The sequence below is a fragment of the Dendropsophus ebraccatus genome, chromosome 9, assembly GCF_027789765.1.
Source record: "Dendropsophus ebraccatus isolate aDenEbr1 chromosome 9, aDenEbr1.pat, whole genome shotgun sequence".
Taxonomy (NCBI): Eukaryota; Metazoa; Chordata; class Amphibia; order Anura; family Hylidae; genus Dendropsophus; species Dendropsophus ebraccatus.
Window position 1 is genome coordinate 64,651,265 of NC_091462.1, and position 20,412 is coordinate 64,671,676.

Sequence of the window (20,412 nt, forward strand, 5' to 3'; positions counted from 1 at the left end):
TCAGCCAGTCAGTAACTGGTGCAGTGTCCTGCCTCAGTGACTGAATGGCTGAGCAAGCAATTGCTCAGTCTGGTATGTGACATTGCAGTTGGAAGAGCTGCAGGCGGCCAACAGCTGTCCACAGGACCCGGGAGCAGCATCACAGGGCACAAGAATAGGTAAATAAACTTTGTTTATTACGCAACCCCTCACACCTTTCTGTTTGTTTTTTTTTAGGTCATGGGACTTCTCCTTTAACCCCTTAAGGACCGGGCCTGAAATGGCCTTAAGGACCGGAGCAAATTTTATGAATATGACCTGTGTCCCTTTATTTATTAATAACTTCGGGATGCTTTTACCTATCCGGCTGAATCTGAGACTGTTTTCTAGTGACATATTGTACTTATCATTTCTTGTAAATTGGAGTTATAACGAATCTTTATGAAAAAAACCAAAATAACGTGAAAAAATGCATTTTTCCAACTTTAAAACTTTTCTGCTTATACAGAAAATGGTTATACCACATAAATTATATATTAAATAGCATTAGCAACATGTCTACTTTATGTTGGCGGCATTAATTAAACTATAAAAAAAATGAAATAGACAATAAAAAGCGTAAAACATTAGCAGCAAATTTCCAAATTTTCAGTAAAATTTCAAAATCAGATATTTTTAGGGACCTGTTCAGGTTAAGGCTGGGTTCACACGCTGTAACTGTGCGGCTGTATTTTTTATGCGGCTGTAAATGTGCGGGTAAAACTCCGGCCGTGGGAAAAAATAGACATGCGGCTCAAAACATACGGTCATTTACTTGGAAATCTGGTTCAACTAAAAATAACAAATAAAATGTTAAGAAAGTGATGCAAACACCTCTGGATGCATCTGGGAAAGCAGGGAACACAGTTTACATGAATCGCTATTACCGGGGTTTGCGATCCTCTGCAGTATGCCGATGTCTCTCATGGTTAATATATTGAATTAATAAAACACATTTTCTGTCTAATAAAGTCCCTTTTATTGTTCAATAATTAAATGTAAACGATTCCATCATTTTGCAATTAAATATACTGTTAAAATAAATATATATATAAATAAATGTATATTTATATATTTATTTTTTGACAGTATATTTAATTGCACAATGATGGATTCGTTAGAATTAAATTATTGAACAAAGAAACTGTATTTATTTCAACGAAAATGTGTTTTATTAATTAAATATTAATTAGTACAGGAAGCTCCATAAGCCGTTAATTCATATTCCCGGCAATAGAGCATTCTGTACTAATCATCACTTTACTTTAATTAAAACATCAAATGTTTCTTCAAATTATGTTATCACAATAGCATTATTAGAAGAAACATTTAGAATTATATGTGCGCTCAGCTGATTGGCTGTTCGGCTAAGCGCACATATAACGAGCCGGTCCGCAGTACAGTGACTTCATTGTGCTGCGGACCAGCGAAGAGGACACATCGGGGTGAGTATAGAGCTCTCCCCACCCCCTCCCCGGCACTGCACCCCTCCCAGCAAGGAAGGGGGGTCACTTAACCCCTTCCTTGCTGGGATGGGTGCAGTCTGACATCAGTCTGGCCCCCAGGGGGTTAAGGGGGATGCAATACATCCTCCCTTAACCCCTTGGGGGCCAGACTGTAAGCAGCGATCTGTAAAGATGCTGCATACTGTAAGGTGCACAACACCGCTCACAATGATGGGTGTTGTGCTCCTGTTTGTGTTTTTTTTGTGTGTTTCTCCCTTTTTGTTTTTCAGATATCGGTATCCTGGGGATTACGTCGGATTCCATGGACTACGTCGATGACCAGCGGTTGTTGTTTGAATTTTTTTGATAAAATGGTCAATGAGGGGTGTGGGGGTGTTTTTATTTGAATAAAAAAAATTTTAAACTTGTGTCTTGTCTTTATTTCTTTACTTTATAGACTTAGTAGTGGAAGCCGTCTAATAGACGGAATCCATTACTAAGTTGGGGCCTAGTGTTAGCCGGTATAAAATGGCTAACACTAACCCCCTATTATTACCCCAGTACCCAATGCCACCAGGGGTACTGGGAAGAGCCGGGTGCCAGTGGTCCCGGAGCGTCAAAATTGGCGCTCCTGGACCGGGCGGCAGCAGGCTGGTAAGATTTAGGCTGGGGAGGGCCTAAACCAATGGCTCTTCCCACCCTGGTGTTACCAGGCTGCTGTCGTTTGGTTTGTAACCCGGCTGGTTATAAAAATAGGGGGGACCCTATGCGTTTTTTTTTAATTATTTATTTATTATTTAGTTCAAAAAAATTTTTATTCAAATAAAAACACCCCTCATTGACCATTTTATTAAAAAAATTCAAACAACAACCGCTGGTCATCGACGTAGTCCATGGAATCCGACGTAATCCCCAGGATACCGATATCTGAAAAACAAAAAGGGAGAAACACACAAAAAACACACAAACAGGAGCACAACACCCATCATTGTGAGCGGTGTTGTGCTCCTTACAGTATGCAGCATCTTTACAGATCGCTGCTTACAGTCTGGCCCCCAAGGGGTTAAGGGAGGATGGATTGCATCCCCCTTAACCCCCTGGGGGCCAGACTGATGTCAGACTGCACCCATCCCAGCAAGGAAGGGGTTAAGTGACCCCCCTTCCTTGCTGGGAGGGGTGCAGTGCCGGGGAGGGGGTGGGGAGAGCTCTATACTCACCCCGATGTGTCCTCTTCGCTGGTCCGCAGCACAATGAAGTGACTGTACTGCGGACCGGCTCATTATATGTGCGCTCAGCCGAACAGCCAATCAGCTGAGCGCACATATAATTCTAAATGTTTCTTCTAATAATGCTATTGTCATAACATAATTAGAAGAAACATTTGATGTTTTCATTAAAGTAAAGTGATGATTAGTACAGAATGCTCTATTGCCGGGAATATGAATTAACGGCTTATAGAGCTTCCTGTACTAATTAATATTTAATTAATAAAACACATTTTCGTTGAAATAAATTCAGTTTCGGTGTTCAATAATTTAATTCTAACGAATCCATCATTGTGCAATTCAATATACTGTCAAAAAATAAATATATAGATAAATATACATTTATTTATATATCTATTTATTTTAACAGTATATTTAATTGCAAAATGATGGATTCGTTAGAAATAAATTATTGAACAACGAAAGTGTCTTGATTACAAAGAAAATGTGTTTTAGTAATTTAATATATTAACTATTAGAGGCATCGGCATTCGGCATCATTGCCGGCTATTTTTGAAGTACTCCGTACGGACCGCCTGTCAATCCTCGGCCGCATGTCCAGCCGCAAACAATGGTCTTGTTCATTTTTTACGGGTCCGTTTACGATAGGGCCGTAGATTCAGACATAGTGTGCACTGTGCAGCCGCATATCCTATACTTCCAAGCATACACACGAACCACCAAAAATACCGCCGCACAATTACAGCCGCAAATACAGCCGCACTGTTACAACGTGTGAACCGAGCCCTAAAGTGTATTTGAGGGGACTGTATGTTAGAAAGCCCCACAAAGCACCCCATTTCAGAAACTGCACCCCCAAAACTCTGCAAAAGCACATTCAGAAAGTTTTTTAACCCTTTAGGGGAGTCACAGAAAAAAAAGCTAAGTGTGTAAGAAATGTGCAGAGATTTTATTGTAATCCAATATTTTTCATAATTATAAACAGAGGCTCTGGGGTGCCAAAACCTAAAAAACACCCCTAAAGGGACACCATATAGAAAACTACACCCCTCAGATTCACAGATTTTCCGAATATGGCGTGAAAAAAGACTAAAGTATTTTTTTACACTAAAAACGTTGTTCTAGCCTTCAACTTTTCATTTTCACAAAGGGATAAAAGGAAAAAAAAAAAAAACACAAAACATGTAGCGCAGTTTCTCCCGAGTACAGAAATACCCCACATGTGGACATAAAGTGCCAAGCGGGCGCAGGACGAGCCTCCAAAGGGAAGGAGCGCCAATTGGCTTTTGGAAGCTGGATTTCACTGGAATGGATTTCAAGGGCCATGTCGCATTTACAAAGCCCTCGTGCTGCCAAAACACTGGAAACCCCCCACAAGTGACCCCATTCTGGAAACTACACCCCTTAAGGAATCTAGCAAGGGGTGCAGTAAGGTGACGGGCACAAATGTGGAAAAATATGACGTGAAAGGGAAAATTTTCATTTTTTCACTTTCACGGCACAAATGTGCCTGTCATCAAGGGGTCCATATCCTCATTGCACCCCTTGTTAGATTCCTTGAGGGGTGTAGTTTCCAGAATGGGATCACTAGTGGGGGGTTTCCACTGTCTTGGCAGCACGATGGCTCTGTAAATGCGACATGGCGTTCATCATCCATTCTAGCCAAATCCAACCTCCAAAATCCAAATGGTGCTCCTTACCTTCGGAGGCTTGCCCTGGACCCACATGGCGCTTTATGTCCACATGTGGGGTATTTACGGACTCTACTATTGCTCTACACATTTTGTGTTTTTTTTCTCTTTTAACCCCTTGTTAAAATGATAAATTCAAGGCTAGACCAACATTATAGTGTAAAAAATTTAAAATTTCATTTTCCCACCACATTGTTCCACATTTGTGCCCGTCACCAGTGGGGTCAATATGCTCACTACACGCCTTGTTACATTCCTTGAGGGGTGTAGTTTCCATAATGGGGTCACTTGTGGGGGTTTCAACTGTCTTGGCAACACAGGGGTCTTTTAAATGCAACATGGCCCCTCAAATCCAATCTAGCCTCAAAAAACCAAATGGCGCTCCTTCCCTTTGGAGGCTTACCCTGCACCCGCATGGCGCTTTATGTCCACATGTGGGGTATTTCCGTACTCAGGGGAAATTGCTCTACACGTTGTTTTTTTTAATCTTTTAGCCCCTTGTGAAAATGAAAAAATCAAGACAAGATCAATGATTTAGAGTAAAAAAAATTTTTAAATTACACTAAATGCTGGTCTAGCCTTGATTTTTTTTCCATTTCCACAAGGGGTTAAAAAAGAAAATAATCCCCTGAGTACGAAAATACCCCACATGTGGACATAATGTGCCATATGGGCACAGGGCAAGCCACCAAAGGGACAGAGCGCCATTTAGAGGCTGGAATGGAGGATGGAGGCCATGTCGCAATTACAAAGCTCCTGTGCTGCCAGGACAGTAGAAACCCCCCACAAGTGACCCCATTCTGGAAATTACACCCCATAAGGAATCTAACAAGGGGTGCAGTGAGCATATGGACCACACTGGTAACAGGCACATATGTAGAACATGTTCCGTGAAAATAAAAAATTTTTTTCATTTTCACGTCCCAAATGTGGCCGTCACCAGGGGGCCATATCCCAGCTGCCCCCTTGTTAGATTCCTTATGGGGTGTAGTTTCCAGAATGGGGTCACTTGTGGGGGGTTTCTACTGTCCTGGACGCACAGAGGCTTTGTAATTGCATCATGGCATCCTCTAATGGGAATGGCGGCCATACCTATTTAGCTAGGGAAAAGGGACCATTTAATTTATTTGGGGGTATTAGGTCAATTATTAGTTTATAAGGTTGAAAATGACAGGTGTCCATCAAATTCAACCTGTGTTGATCCAGAGGAAGGCAAAAAACCCTCGTAAGGCAGACGACAGTAGCCTCATCACAGGGGAAAAATTCCTTCCTGACTCCATAATGGCAATCAGAATAATCCCCGGATCAACGTGACCCCTGAAATAGAAATAAGGGACAGAATTTAGAAAATGTAGAACCCCAATGACGTGTGAGACGCCTTGAAGTGATCCAATATGCAGAGGCTGGGGTGATCAGGACAGGTGTCACACTGGAAAATGGTGTCCTTCCTGATCCCCCTGTTACGCCACACTCTGCACTTCTTCTGGGGTCTCCTGTTTTCCAGTGTGGGGGACGTCACCTGGAAAATGTTGTCCTGGTGCGATACGGGGTTCTTCATATCCAGAAGCGCTGGGTCCACTCCATGGCTACTAATTAGGGCTTTATTACTGCTTCTGATATTTTCGGATCGTGCCGCAAGCTACAGTAGCTCGGGCAGCAATGGACCGGAAGAGGGGGTGCTGGTATAAAAGTTATCCGTACCAGTGGTAACCTTTATCCAGCAGTGGGAGGATCAGTTCCCGAACGATCTTCCCACTAACTCCGAGCATCACACGCCTGCATCAGTCTGCCGGCGGGTGCCAGCTGCGGAATGCACAAAGGGTTATCCTTCGCCATTCCGCAGTGTGCACGTACCCTAAATCTGTAAGTGTACCCTGAGGTACTCTCACAGAGTTTGTAGAATTTCACGCCATACCGTCATCTCTTATTGGGATGGTACTGGCGGAAAAGACGTGTCTGGGGGGCAGCATACGCTACGCTACCCCCAGACATGTGTCTGGATGATGAGGATGGAGGAAAGAAGGATCCCCCATTCAGAGGCAATAATAGCGTATGCGTCCGACACCAAAAACGCCCTGGGGGCCATTTTTATATAGGGATTGGTATATGGGGTATGTAGTGGTGTAGTGTAAAACTTTATTCAATGTAGTGTAGTGTTTTTTTACGTTTTTTTTTTAACATTCAGTATGAAAAAAAAAAAACTACGCCAAAAATGGTGTTGCTGATAAATGCCACACTTATGTTCAGCACTTATCAGCAGACCATGGCAGTAGGATATAGAAAAAAAACACCCTACGCCAAAAAGGACCGAACTCTTAAAGGACCCGTGTATCGGTACGGTACGTGACAGTGATCCATGACGTACCGATATACGTTATGGATTAAGAGGTTAAGGATTAGAATCTGTATAGAAAGGAGGGACATGATTAACCCCTTCACGTCAGCAATCTGTATATATATGTTCCTATTGCACATGCCCCGTGCAGTAGGAATGTACACATACGTTCCTGACTTGAGGGGGCTTTGTGATGAGAACGGGATCGCTGCAGGGACAGCAATCCCGCTCTCATCTGTGTACAGCACCGGAGATTATGAGGATCAGCTGCGATTCCGCAGCTGACCCCCATTAACCCCTTAGTGACCGCCGAAAAGTTTTTCATTTTTACTGTCTACTTTTGAATACTTTCCTCTAATACCTGTGGGGTCAAAATGCTCACCACACACCAAGATGAATTCTTTGAGGGGTGCACTTTCCAAAATGGGGTGACTTATGGCGAGATTTTACTTTGCTGGCACTACAGGGGCACTGCAAACCCACCTGGCGCTCAGAAACTTCTTCAGCAAAATCTGCATTGAAAAAGCTAATTGGCGCTCCTTCCCTTCTGAGCCCTGATGTGTGCCCATACAGTGGTTTATACCGACATATGAGGTACCTTTTTACTCAGGAGAACCTGCGTTACAAATTTTGGGGTACTTTTTTTCTCTTTTTCCTCGTGAAATTGAAAAATTTCAAACTAAACGAACATATTATTGGAAAAAATTAGAGTTTTTCATTTTTACTGTCTAATTTTGAATACGTTCCTCTAACACATGTGGGGTCAAATTGCTCATCCTACCCGAAGATGAATTCTTTGAGGGGTGTACTTTCCAAAATGGGGTGACTTATGGTTTTTTTTCTCTCTGCTGACACTACAGGGGCTCTGCAAATGCACCTGGCGCTCGGAAACTTCTTCAGCAAAATCTGCAATGGAAAAGCTAATTGGCGCTCCTTCCCTTCTGAGCCCCGCTGTGTGCCTATGCAGTGGTTTACGCCCACATATGGGGTACCGTAGTACTCAAGAGAACCAGTGTTACAAATTTTGGGGTGCTTTTTCTCTCATGTTCCTTTTGAAAATGAGAAACTTTAATCTAAATGTATATATTATTGGAAAATTTTAATTTTTCATTTTTTTACGGCCTAATGGTGAATACTTTCCTCCAGCCCCTGTAGGGTTAAAATGCTCATTACACCCCTAGATTAATTCTTTAAGGTGTCTAGTTTCCAAAATGGTGTCACTTATGGGGGTTTCCAGTATACAAACCTCCTAAATCAACTTAAAATAAGAACTGGTCCCTAAAAAAATCAGTTTTGGAAACTTTCACAAAAATGTGGTAATTTGCTGATAAATTTCTAAGCCCCGTAACACCCTAAAAAAGTAAAATATGTTTATGAAATGAAGCCAGAATAAAGAGGACATATTGGTAATGTGACTTAGTAACTAATTTATGTAATACAACTTTCTTTTTTTAGAAGCAGAGAATTTCAAAGTTCATAAAATGCTAATTTTTTAAATTTTTCATGATATTTTGATGTTTTTCACAAAAAACACACAAAGTAGTGACCAAATTTTGCCACTATTATAAAGTGCCATATGTGACGAAAAAACAATCTCAGAATCGCTAGCATACGTTAAAGCATCACTGAGCTATAAGCGCATAAAGTGAGACAGGTCAGATTTTGAAAAATGAGCCTGGTCTTTTAGGTGCAAATAGGCTTGGTCTTGAAGGGGTTAAAAACCTTTTAAGGTTAACATGATTAAGAACAAGGGGACACAGTCAGATTAGTTGGGGCAAAGATCAGTAGCAATGTGAGAAAAATATTAATTTACTTAAAGAGCAGTAGATGCTTGGAAGAAACACCGCACCGTTGGGGCCCAGGGATCGTCCAACACGCGTTTCGCTACCCAAAGCTTCGTCAGCTCCTCACGAAACTTTGGGTAACAAAACACGTATCGGGCAATCCAGGGGCCCCAATGGTGCGGTGGAGCAAGGCATCAGAGGCTTGGTTTGTCCCTTTAGTATAATTTTGAGCTCTAGTCTAACTTTTTTTGCTTATTATCAATAAGCTTTTTACCTGTTACCATTACTATATATGTGTGGGTTGCTGAATTTATTTATATATGCATTGCATACCCTATTGTGATTAAAAGATTCCCCCATATATGAACAGTTTACCTTTAGGACTACCAGTAACCTCATTTTGTGGTATTTATATACATACTCTTTGCAATAACATTGATGCTAAGCCCCTGCAACCAAATGTGTGCCCCTGGCTATTTTTCTATGTATCTGTGCATGTCCTAGTGAAGTATATTGTGTACTTTATGGATTTTACTAATGGATTTATAAATAGACATATTTTTGTACAATATGGTTTTGTTAATCATTATGTAGGTTAAATATCTGGGATTTTGTCGATTAACTATTTCACTATTGGAAAGGTTTTTTTGCTAGAATATTGGGTGTGTAGTTTTTTAAAAATCTTATTTCATGTAGGACTACAAACTCTACAGAGGGAGAATTCTCTGCCGGTGTCCATCAGGGCTCTGTGAACTGATCGCAGAGCCCCGATGGTAGCCATGGAAACCGGAAGCCTGAGGTTTCCTGGCTATGGAAGCCGGGGAGGGAGGGAAAGCAGGGCACACGCCGGGCGTGCGGCCGTGAACTCTGTCCCCTCCCCTATCTCCCCTGCCGCTGTCACAAGATTGTAACAGTGGCAGAGGACAGAGGAGAGGGGGCAGACACAGGGACATCAGCTTGTAGGATCATCCTAAACCGACCTGGGCATTGAGGCATCAATGACCCCAGTCGTTTCCCTGTTACTCTGCACAAGTTTTGATAAATTGCCCCCATAGTTTATTTATATATCTCCATTAGTCACAGACACCCTTTAAGATTTTTCCTGAGGGAGTCCATTCCAAAACTTAGGTCAGTTTTATAGATCCTGTCCTATTTTCGTCATGAATTCCGGCACGGAATTCTAGGCGCTTTCCTGATGCATATCAGGAAAACATCCGAAATTTCACATTGGTTGACAGCAGGATTCTCTTAAAGCTGTACAGCACACGTCCACACAGCCTATAGGAAGGCCCTGCTCACTGCTGAAAGCTGCCTGCTCAGCCCGGGATCTCTGAGTGGCGGCTGGCAAAGCTCATCTTTGTCCTCCCCTGGACACAGATACAGTTGTAAAATGGCAGAGCAGGCATTTTCTAGTATTCGTCTCACCATTCAGTGTCATAGACTACAGGAACTTCTGTCCTGAAGCTTGTGTGTAGCAAGGACAAACTCCCCCAGTCGGTGCGATGCCATCGCGTCTACCCGCATCCCTGCAGCAAAAGAGCAGAGAGTGCCGAAGATGATGAGAGAAGCTACAGGTGAGCGATGTGTCAGGTGAGTTTTTGTTTGTTTGTTTGTGGGTCCACCAATCGGTCTGGATTTTCTGCTAACAAATCCGGATGGATTCTCCGGCCATGTGAAGGGGGCTTTAGTGTTCAATGCAACCCTATGGGTCAGAAAATCCTGACAGAAATTCCTGATAAGAAAAACTGACAGATTTTCCTGACGTGTAAAGGAGGCCTTAGGCAGATATATAAATTATTATAGGTGTCTGGTTTATATAGGTCTGGTTAGAAACTGGGTCTTGCCACAAGAGGGCATGAAAGTGCTCCCCCTTCCCTTCACTACCCTATTAAAAAAAGGCTCCTGGAGGCTACTTTTGGACAGTGCTCCTCATGTTAAGATGGCTGAAAAGTTGTTTAAAGCAAAACTGACCATTTAAGGTCTTTTGTTTTTTTTTATTTAACTTATTTCATGGTGGCCCAAACCAAATTTGTGTACATATAATTTATTGCCCAAAACCAAATGTTTATTTTTGCCAAACCCCACAAGCTCCATAGATGCCATGAAAGTAAAATTTTGGAGTCTTAAAAAAAGGGGGATTTGAAGAATGCCAGGAATAAGGGCCTTTCGAAAAAAACTGCTAATCTGGACCTCATCTCAAAGTACAAGTACAAAACAAGTCTCATAGTCATGTCCAGAAAATGTGGCAATGCTTTGGTTCCTCCTTCATGATAACCTGCATTGTCTATCCCAAGAGAAGCAAAATGTCCATTTATATACATTTTAAGAAGGCATAAATGTGACTGCACTAGATATGGTGATATCAGAAGAATAGCAAAAGCAGCTCAGGACATGACTGGAGGATAAGACATAATGTAACAGCAGAACAGTGACTGCCACTCTGGTGCTGACTAAAGAATAAGAAAAGACATAAGCACAATAGAAACTGTGGCTCTGGATGTGACTTAAGGGGTTCCCCAATTCAAACTTGTCCACTATTCATAGGATAGGGGACAAGTAAGAGATTGCGGCGGTCCAACCTCTGAACCCCCCCGGCGATCTACAAATCACCGCCCCCCCCCCCACCCCCTGTTTTGAATACAGCCGCAAGTCAGCTTGTGACCCACGGCTCTATTCATTCTTTATGGAGCTGCCGGAAAGAGCTCAGTGCTGTAGCAGCCACAGAGAGTGGTCATCATAAAAGATACTTTGCTTTCTCTATTTACTGTTCAACAACTGAAAAGACCCACCTGATACTGTTTACGAAGAACCACACTGCTGTTAAGGCTCTTGTCAAGACATAAAGTTGCAAATTTACGACATGTATTCCTGACATTTAGAATCAGATCCGTGCTTGGTATGTAGCTTAAGATTTGCAGAAGAATCTCATCTGAAAGATCAGTTGGGGTAATACAATAGCTTTCCATTTTTCCATGGCTCTCATTCTAGAGGGGTAAAAAAAACAATGAATTAAACACCAAACAAATTAATCATATTGTAAAAAGGTAACTACAGTGGTGGCCTATTCTATCATCATATTTAAAATATATTCCAGATATATTAAAATCACACACCGTAAAAGAAAGATAAAATATGCCCATAATCTTGAGGTACAGAATACAGCCATGTTTCTAATATAAAAATGCTAAGTCAATGCAGACCCCCCCCCCCCCCCCCCCACACACACACAAACACACACACACACACACACACACACACACACACACACACACACACACCGATTGCTAGTGTGAGCTTTAAGAAGCATTTGACTAAGCGCTTCTCGCTGCAGTAGACAGACTCTATGAGAAGGCTATGGAGTCAGAAGAGCAGTAAAGCAGGGAGAAGAGCGAATAGACGAGGCTTCTCCTCATTGTAGCCATCAGTGGCGATCTCAGACTTCAACCAATCAAAACTTTTGACATGTCTATATGGTATTCCAAACAAGGGTTGTGGAGTCTGAGATAGTTTTGGTTAAAGTGTCACTGTCGTGAATTTTTTTTTTTTTTGGCAGAAATCAATAGTCCAGGCGATTTTAAGAAACTTTGTAGTTGGGTTTCTTAGCCGAAAAATGCATTTTTATCATGAAAAAGCAGTTTGAAGCTCTCCCCTCTGTCTTCATTGTTCTCCTATGGAGAGAGCTAAATAAAAGACCAAAACATGACAAAGAGTTAATCTACAAATACATCACCCTCTATCTCCTTTGACAGTCACCACTGACCTCTCTGAGCTCTGATTACAGCTGTCACCCAGCTCTGTGCTTGTAATCCTCTGTTATCTGCTTTCCACTTCCCGCTAACTCCCTCCACCCTCCTCCCCCCTCCCCTCTCTATAGAACAGACTGGGTACGTCTGATGCAACAAGTCACAATTTTCTGATTTTTTGCAGTGGATGGAAAAGAGGAAGGAGGGGGGGACCTGGGAAAAGGCTTTTTAAATGCAGATAATCGCATATTTGGCTAATAAACCCAATAAAAAAGTTTCTTAAAATTGCCTGGACTATTAATTTATGCAAAAAAAAAAAAAATACAAAAGTGACTCTTTAACCCCTAGACGACCCTGGACGTAGGGTTACGTCATGGAAGTCTGTCCCCAGACGACCCATGACGTAACCTTACGTCCTGGGTGTTTCTCCCGTTATGAAGCGTGCTCCGGAGCGGAGCGCGCTTCATAGCAGGTGGGGGCCGGCTGCAATCAGCAGCCGGGACCTCACCGGTAATGACACGCTGCAGCGATCGCGCTGCCGCGTGCCATTAACCCCTTAAACGCCGCGTTTAAGTGTAAGTGACAGGGGGAGTCCCCTGTCACTTACCGATCGGGACCCCCGCAGTGTGACTGCGGGGGTCCCGATCGTTGAAACGGACTGCCGGAGGTCTCTTACCTGCCTCTGTGCGGTCCGATCGTCGATCTGCTACACTGAGCCTGCACAGGCAGGCTCAATGAGCAGATCGCCGATAACACTGATCAATGCTATGCCTATGGCATAGCAATGGTCAGTGTAAAAATCAAAGTACTGTATGTAAAAGTCCCCCAAAGGGACTTCAAAAGTGTAAAAAAAAAAAAAAGTTCAAAACACTATTACACTACCCCAAAACCCCTCCCCCAATAAAAGTCTAAATCACCCCCCTTTCCCATTATATAAATAAAACATATAAAAATAAATAAACATATAATATACCGTAGCGTGCGTAATTGTCCGATCTATTAAAATATAACAAGCGTCATTGTGATCGGTGAACGGCGTACACGAAAAGAGGGGAAAAAGTGCGCAGATTACCGATTTTATGTTACATTATATATTAAAAAAAAAAATCAATAAAAAGTGATCAAAACGTCCGATCTTCACAAATATGGTATTAATAAAAACTAGAGATCATGGCGGAAAAAATGACACCCCAGACAGCCCCGTAGGTGAAAAAATAAAACCGTTATAAGCATCATAATAGGCCCATTTTATTAATATTTAATTGCCAAAAAAAAGGATTTAATAAAAAAATACATATATAACATTAGAGAATCTGTGTAACCTGCATATGGTTGTGTTCGGGCTGACCTATAGAATAATAGTGTCATGTCGCTGTTACCATATAGTGCATTATGTAGACACAGGAACCCCCCAAACGTTACCATATTGCATTCTTATTTACGATTTCACCTATTTATATCTTCATAAATAATATATTTGGAATTCCATCATACATGTTATGGTAAAATGAATGACGCCATTACAAAGTACAACTATTCCTGTAAAAAACAAGCACTTACATGGCTTGTAGATAGAAAACTGAGAGTGCTAGAGCTCTTAGAAGAGGAGGAGGTAAAAACGAAAACACTAAGATCAAAATTTGCGCGGTCCACTGGGTCATTTTGGGCCTGGTCCTCAAAGGGTTAAAGTCGGAAAAAATGTACTGACTCCAGCTTGAAAAAGCTTTCATACAAATTTTTATACATTTTCCATCAATCTAAGGACCTTATTTATAAAAATCAGGAAAAAATTTTCTCAAATACATTTAGTTAGAAAGGGTGAAGCATTTACTCCATATATCAGTAATAAGGCACTGGCCCTATTAGATGGGATGGTCGGGCAGAGTAATATAAAGCTATCCTATGTAATATAGAGAAAGAGAAGGAAAAGCCATAAGTAATGAACCAGTAACCTCAGTCCTCAATGTAGTGTTTCCTCTCTCGAAGAAGATTGCGTGTTTTTGTGTGTGTGCGTTAGAGAGAGGCAGAAATTAAAGGGGTATTCTGGACAACAGTGAAAAACCCAGGGGGGACAAGGGGTAGTGGGATCATAATAAAGTAGTAAGTCCTATTTATCCTCGGAATGCAGCGCTACCGCTTATGGTCCCCTGCTGGGCTCCTGATCCTGTGATGTCATGCCCCACTCAGTCAATCAGTGAATGCGGCAGGACACAGCTGCAGTCACTGACTGCCTGAGCAAGTAATTCATGGGGGGCCATGATGATTCAAGAGCGTGGAAGCTGACAGAGAGCTGATAAATCTGGACCTATACAGTATTTGACCTCTATCACAGGTATCTGACATTGTTAGCAGTTTTTGTGTACGGTGAATATTAGAAACATAGAAGACTGTCAGCAGGAAAAGACCACCTGCTCCATCTAGTCTAGTTACGAGTTCTTCAGGACATGGTGGCTGGAGACCGGCTGCATCCACTGCATACGTACACACGAGAATCTGCTTTATATCTTTGCCTTATTGGTTGGTGTGACTGAGACATGGCTGGACTCCTCACATGACTGGGCTGTCAATATTCAGGGAATTACGTTGTTCAGAAGGGACCGGGTGGGCAGAAGGGGAGGAGGAGTATGTCTGTATGTCAGAAATGATATTAAAGTGAGTGTAAAAGATGCAATAGTGGGCGATGACTGTGATGATGTGGAAGCATTATGGGTAGATCTACAGAAGGAGGTAAAGAGTGAAAAAATTATTCTTGGTGTAATCTATAGACCCCCCAACATTACTGAGGAGGTAGATGGCCATTTGAATAGACAAATAGAGCGGGCTGCCCGGGAGGGAACAGTAGTGATAATGGGGGACCTCAACTACCCAGATATAGATTGGGGTCACGGTTCAGCTAAAACCACAAAGGGGAGGGAATTTCTTAACCTCCTGCAGGATAATTTTCTGGGCCAGTTTGTGGAGGAGCCAACTAGAAGTGATGCCTTGTTGGATCTGGTTATTTCTAACAACACTGAGCTGGTTGGGGATGTCACTGTCCATGAACACCTGGGTAATAGTGACCACAATATAGTGACTTTTAGCTTAAAGTGTAGAAAAGAAAAACATGTTGGGAGGGCAAAAACTCTTAATTTTAAAAGGGCCAATTTTCCTGGGTTAAGGGCAGAACTTCAGGGCATAGACTGGGAGCGGCTGCTGTCACATACGGATACAGCTAATAAATGGGAAATCTTCAAATCCACATTAAATAACTGTACTGCCAAATATATTCCTATGGGTAACAAATATAAACTGTTAAAATCCAATCCCACATGGCTTACAACCGAGGTTAGAAGGGCTATAAATGAGAAAAAAGGGGAATTCAAAAAATATAAATCAGAGGGGTCAGCTGTAGCATTTAAACATTACAAAGAAGTCAACAAAACCTGTAAAAATGTAATAAAAGCAGCAAAAATTCACAATGAAAGGCAGGTAGCTATAGAAAGCAAAAGAAACCCCCAAAAATTCTTCAAATATATTAATGCAAAAAAACCAAGGTCAGAACATGTAGGACCCCTAAATAATGGTGAAGGGGAATTAATAACTGGGGATCAGGAGAAAGCTGAGTTACTTAATGGGTTCTTCAGTTCTGTATATACAAAAGAGGATGGAGCTGTGGTGGGTGGGGCCAGTACTGAGGTGGGTGGGGACAGTGCTGCTAACACATGTAATGTACTGAACTGGTTTACTATAGATATGGTCCAAGATAAATTAAACAAACTCAATGTAACCAAAGCTCAAGGGCCTGATGGATTGCACCCCAGAGTTCTTAGGGAACTCAGTTCTGTAATTTCACTACCCTTGTATGAAATATTCCGTGATTCTTTGCTTACTGGTATTGTGCCGAGGGACTGGCGTAAGGCAAATGTAATGCCGATCTTCAAAAAGGGCTCTCGAACTTATCCAGGTAACTATAGACCCGTAAGCTTAACGTCCATTGTGGGGAAACTATTTGAGGGGCTTATAAGGGACTACATCCAGGAATATGTAGTGGCTAATAGTATTATAAGTGATAACCAGCATGGTTTTACTAAGGACAGAAGCTGTCAAACCAACCTAATATGTTTCTATGAAGAGGTAAGTAGAAGCCTGGATGGCGGCGCGGCTGTGGATATCGTGTACCTGGATTTTGCAAAAGCGTTTGACACAGTTCCTCATGGACGTCTGATGGGTAAGTTAAAGTCTATCGGTTTGGAAAATTTAATGTGTAACTGGATTGAAAACTGGCTTAATAATTGTACCCAGAGAGTGGTGGTCAATGATTCCTACTCCGAATGGTCCCCGGTAATAAGTGGTGTACCCCAAGGGTCAGTACTGGGCCCTCTTCTGTTTAACTTGTTTATTAATGATATTGAGAATGGATTTAACAGCAATGTTTCTATCTTTGCAGATGACACCAAGCTTTGTAGTACAGTACAGTCTATGGAGGATGTGCAGATGTTACAGGATGACTTAGACACACTGAGTGTTTGGGCGTCCACTTGGCAAATGAGGTTCAATGTGGGTAAATGTAAAGTTATGCACCTGGGTACTAATAACCCACATGCATCTTATGTCCTGGGGGGGGAGTTACTCTGGGAGAGTCACTGATAGAGAAGGATCTGGGTGTACTTGTAGATAATAGACTACAGAACAGCACACAATGTCAGTCAGTGGCTTCTAAGGCCAGCAGGATATTGTCATGCATTAAAACAGGCATGGACTCTCGGGACAGGGATATAATATTACCGCTTTATAAAGCTTTGGTGCGGCCTCATCTGGAGTATGCCGTCCAGTTTTGGAACCCGATTCATAAAAAGGATGTTCTAGAGCTGGAGAGGGTACAAAGACGGGCAACTAAACTAATAAGGGGAATGGAGCATCTTAGTTATGAGGAGAGATTAAAAGAATTACATTTGTTTAGTCTGGAGAAGAGACGTTTAAGGGGAGATATGATTAACTTATTTAAATATATAAATGGCCCCTACAAGAGATATGGGGAAAAGATGTTCCAGGTAAAACCCCCTCAAAGGACAAGAGGGCACTGCCTCCGCCTGGAGAAAAAAAAGGTTCAATCTCCGGAGGCGACAAGCCTTCTTTACCATGAGAACTGTGAATCTGTGGAACAGTCTACCACAGGATCTGGTCACAGCAAAAACAGTAGAGGGCTTCAAAACAGGGCTAGACAAGTTCTTAGACCAAAATAATATAGATGCATATGTATAGAACCTATCACCCCTCCCTCTTCCCTGTATCCATCCCCTCCTTGGTTGAACTTGATGGACATGTGTCTTTTTTCAACCGTATTAACTATGTAACTATGTAACTCCGAAGTCGCCCCAGGATCATGTAGGACATTACAATGAAGCTGCTGAGCCAGATCTACTTTATACTAGTTTGCCAACTCCCCTGATGTCCGATCGGCCATTTATGAAGGAGCTGGAGTCGGTCCCTGATAAAATTCAGGAGTCAGAGCTGTGGCTTACTGACTCAACAGCCCTGCATAAAAGTCCTTACAAGAAAATCTATTATTTTCTTTAAAAGAAAACTGGCAGTACAGATATGCATATATTCCTGCTGCCAGTTTCTATCTGCCAATTATACGAGCATTACATAAAGACCTTTAGCGCAGAAATGGGTCTGTGATACTGTCTCTGCTCACCCTGATCTCTGGCCACTTCATACCTCCTCTAGAATGATTGACAGATGGCTCATCTCCAGCTGTGCAGGATTTCAACATGAGCTGGCAGTCAATCATTCTAGGGGAGGCAGGGGCGGCCTAAAGTGTCGTGACCCAAAGAGCAGGGTGGGCGTAGATGGTGTCAAAGACCTGTTCCTGTGACACCATTGCTACAGACTAAAGTTCATTTTTTACAAAGACGCCGGATCACCAAGCAGCGCTAAAGGGAACTACACATTGCTTGTGTAATAGGCAACTGGAAGTTGGAAGCAGGGATACATGCATATCTGCAGTTTTCCATAACCCCTTTTTGCTCAGTGACATAAACATACACACAGCTCTACTGTTTTGTGGGCTCAGAAACTAAGCCTATGCGATCAGTGGTGGGAGTCGGCTAGCAAGTACATACACTGGGCTTCCGCCTCAACTACCAAGATCTTGGAAATCCAACCCTGTTTTGTTTTAGTTTTTATGCGATTGTTTCCAGCATGCACTTCCCTCAGGCAGTCTCTATGAGAAGTTCGCCAATAACACTGATCAATTGTATAGCATTGACCAGTGTATGCAAGCTAATGATTGCAGGCAATGTTTCCTCAGTGGTACATGAGGCTGCAGGGGGGCATTATACCCCCCTGGACATTTGCAGCACTGAAGCCTGCACCTCAGGCCGGGACCTCAGCGTCTGAGCTCTCAACCAATCAGGAAAGCCTACGAGATTCTTGCATTCCCATAGACTTCTATGGGGGTGTCAGTGCTGGAATTCCAGACAAAAATAGGACAGGATCTAAAAAATCCTAACTAGAGATGAGCGAACCTCGAGCATGCTCAAGTTCATCTGAACCCGAGTGTTCGGCATTTGATTAGCGGGGCTGCTGAAGTTGGAAAAAGCTCTAAGGTTGTCTGGAAAACATGGATACAACCTATGACTATATCCATGTTTTTCAGCTAGCCTTAGGGTTTTATCCAACTTCAGCAGCCCCCCGCTAATCAAATGCTGAACACTCGGGTTCGGATGAACTCGAGCATGCTCGAGGTTCGCTCATCTCTAATCCTTATCTATTTTTCGGAACGGAAACCTTTCAGGAAAAATCCTGAAGGGCGTCAGTCACTAATGTAACCCAATGGGTCCGGAAATCCTTCTGGATTTTCTGATAAGAAATTCGGGCCTGCTTCACATATCTATGTCAGTTTTTACGGACATGCAAAAAAGAGCCAGTGGAGCCTCATTTAAGAGTCTAGAAAAACTTGAAACAAATTTTTACTGTCAGGAAACCTTGATCAGGAGGCCTCAAAAGGCCTCAGGAATTTCAGGATTTCCTGACAATCAGTTTTTACCTTCAGGAAACCATTAGGGATTGGACTAGTATGCCAACATACATTCCATATACATCACATGTACCTACAAGGCCCCTCACGTAATGTGCCATCGCCCCCTTGCGTACCATGCCACTGTCATAGTCCTGCATATTACCACACACCATGATGGGAGATGTAGTCCTGCATATTACCACATTATGCTGGGAGATGTAGTTCTACTGTGCCATGGGCAGAGCAGGCATCACCGCTGAGCACCTAGATGGATGAGCGCTGCCTGCAGTCACCCGGCCTGTCACCTGTCATCGCGATTCTGGACACTTTCCTGATGTGCATCAGGAAAGCGTCCAGAGTTCCTTCCTGTAGAAATGCAGTATACAGAGATCCTATTATATCCTGAGGGGGGGGGGGGGTAATAGATGAGGGGTCTGCTAGGCTTTGACCATCTGTAGTAAAATCTGTGCTGGTAATGAGATGAGGAAGTTGCATTGAGAAATGGGGGGGGCAGATACTAAGTATTTTCACGCTTCCCCTCAACAAAGAACGGACACGGGCACCTGACACACGGTGCCGGCACGGGGACAGGAGCACAGAGCGCCGCTCACCTCAGCACACATGCAGGACATAATGAATGGGACGTCTCCAGCGTCGCTGAAGGAAACAGGCCTTATGTTATACGGCAATCTCCAGGGTCACATTAGTTCAGAGCATTGTGACAAGTCATTCATTTCCTAATCCGCTCCCGGTAACAACCGCACTTCCTCGCTGTTTCACCCCGTCTCAGTCACTCTCCATCCAGCTACGGGCGAAATCATTGAGGCACCGCATATTTCCGGCATTGGATTCTATTTCCGGCCAGTGTGACGCTGCAGTGACGCCATGTTGGTACAGGCAAAGCCACTACCTGTCTGTATTCCTGTGTACAAGAATACCAAAATACCTTGTATCCTACCTACTGCTAACTAATGATGTCATGGGTAACTCGGCAGGTGTACCTACCTATTGTGTGTGTATCCTTCCCTAACAGATAATGTGTCTGCCTGTGAATGTTTCCATATAGTTATTGCTCAGTGACCCCAATGATCATGAAAAAAAGGACAATCCACAGAAGCTTTCCTTAAAGGGGTTATCCAGCGCTACGAAAACATGGCCACTTCCCCC

General features: G+C 42.7%; 1 protein-coding gene across 3 annotated transcripts in view; it reads right to left on the reverse strand.

Moving 5' to 3' along the window:
* FBXL18 (F-box and leucine rich repeat protein 18) overlaps positions 1-20,075 on the reverse strand; it is a 37,040-nt gene extending 16,965 nt beyond the window's left edge. For 2 of the 3 annotated variants that reach the window (XM_069983553.1, XM_069983554.1), the window contains exons 1-2: positions 19,857-20,075; positions 11,289-11,483 (exon numbers count right to left, since the gene is read on the reverse strand). In XM_069983553.1, the coding sequence (XP_069839654.1) occupies positions 11,289-11,483; positions 19,857-19,877 (216 nt within the window). In that variant the 5' untranslated portion in view covers positions 19,878-20,075. Of the gene's footprint in view, positions 1-9,924; positions 9,982-11,288; positions 11,484-19,856 lie in introns of those variants that run through there. The other variant, XM_069983556.1, reaches the window with a different exon arrangement.
* Positions 20,076-20,412: the final 337 nt, after the last annotated feature.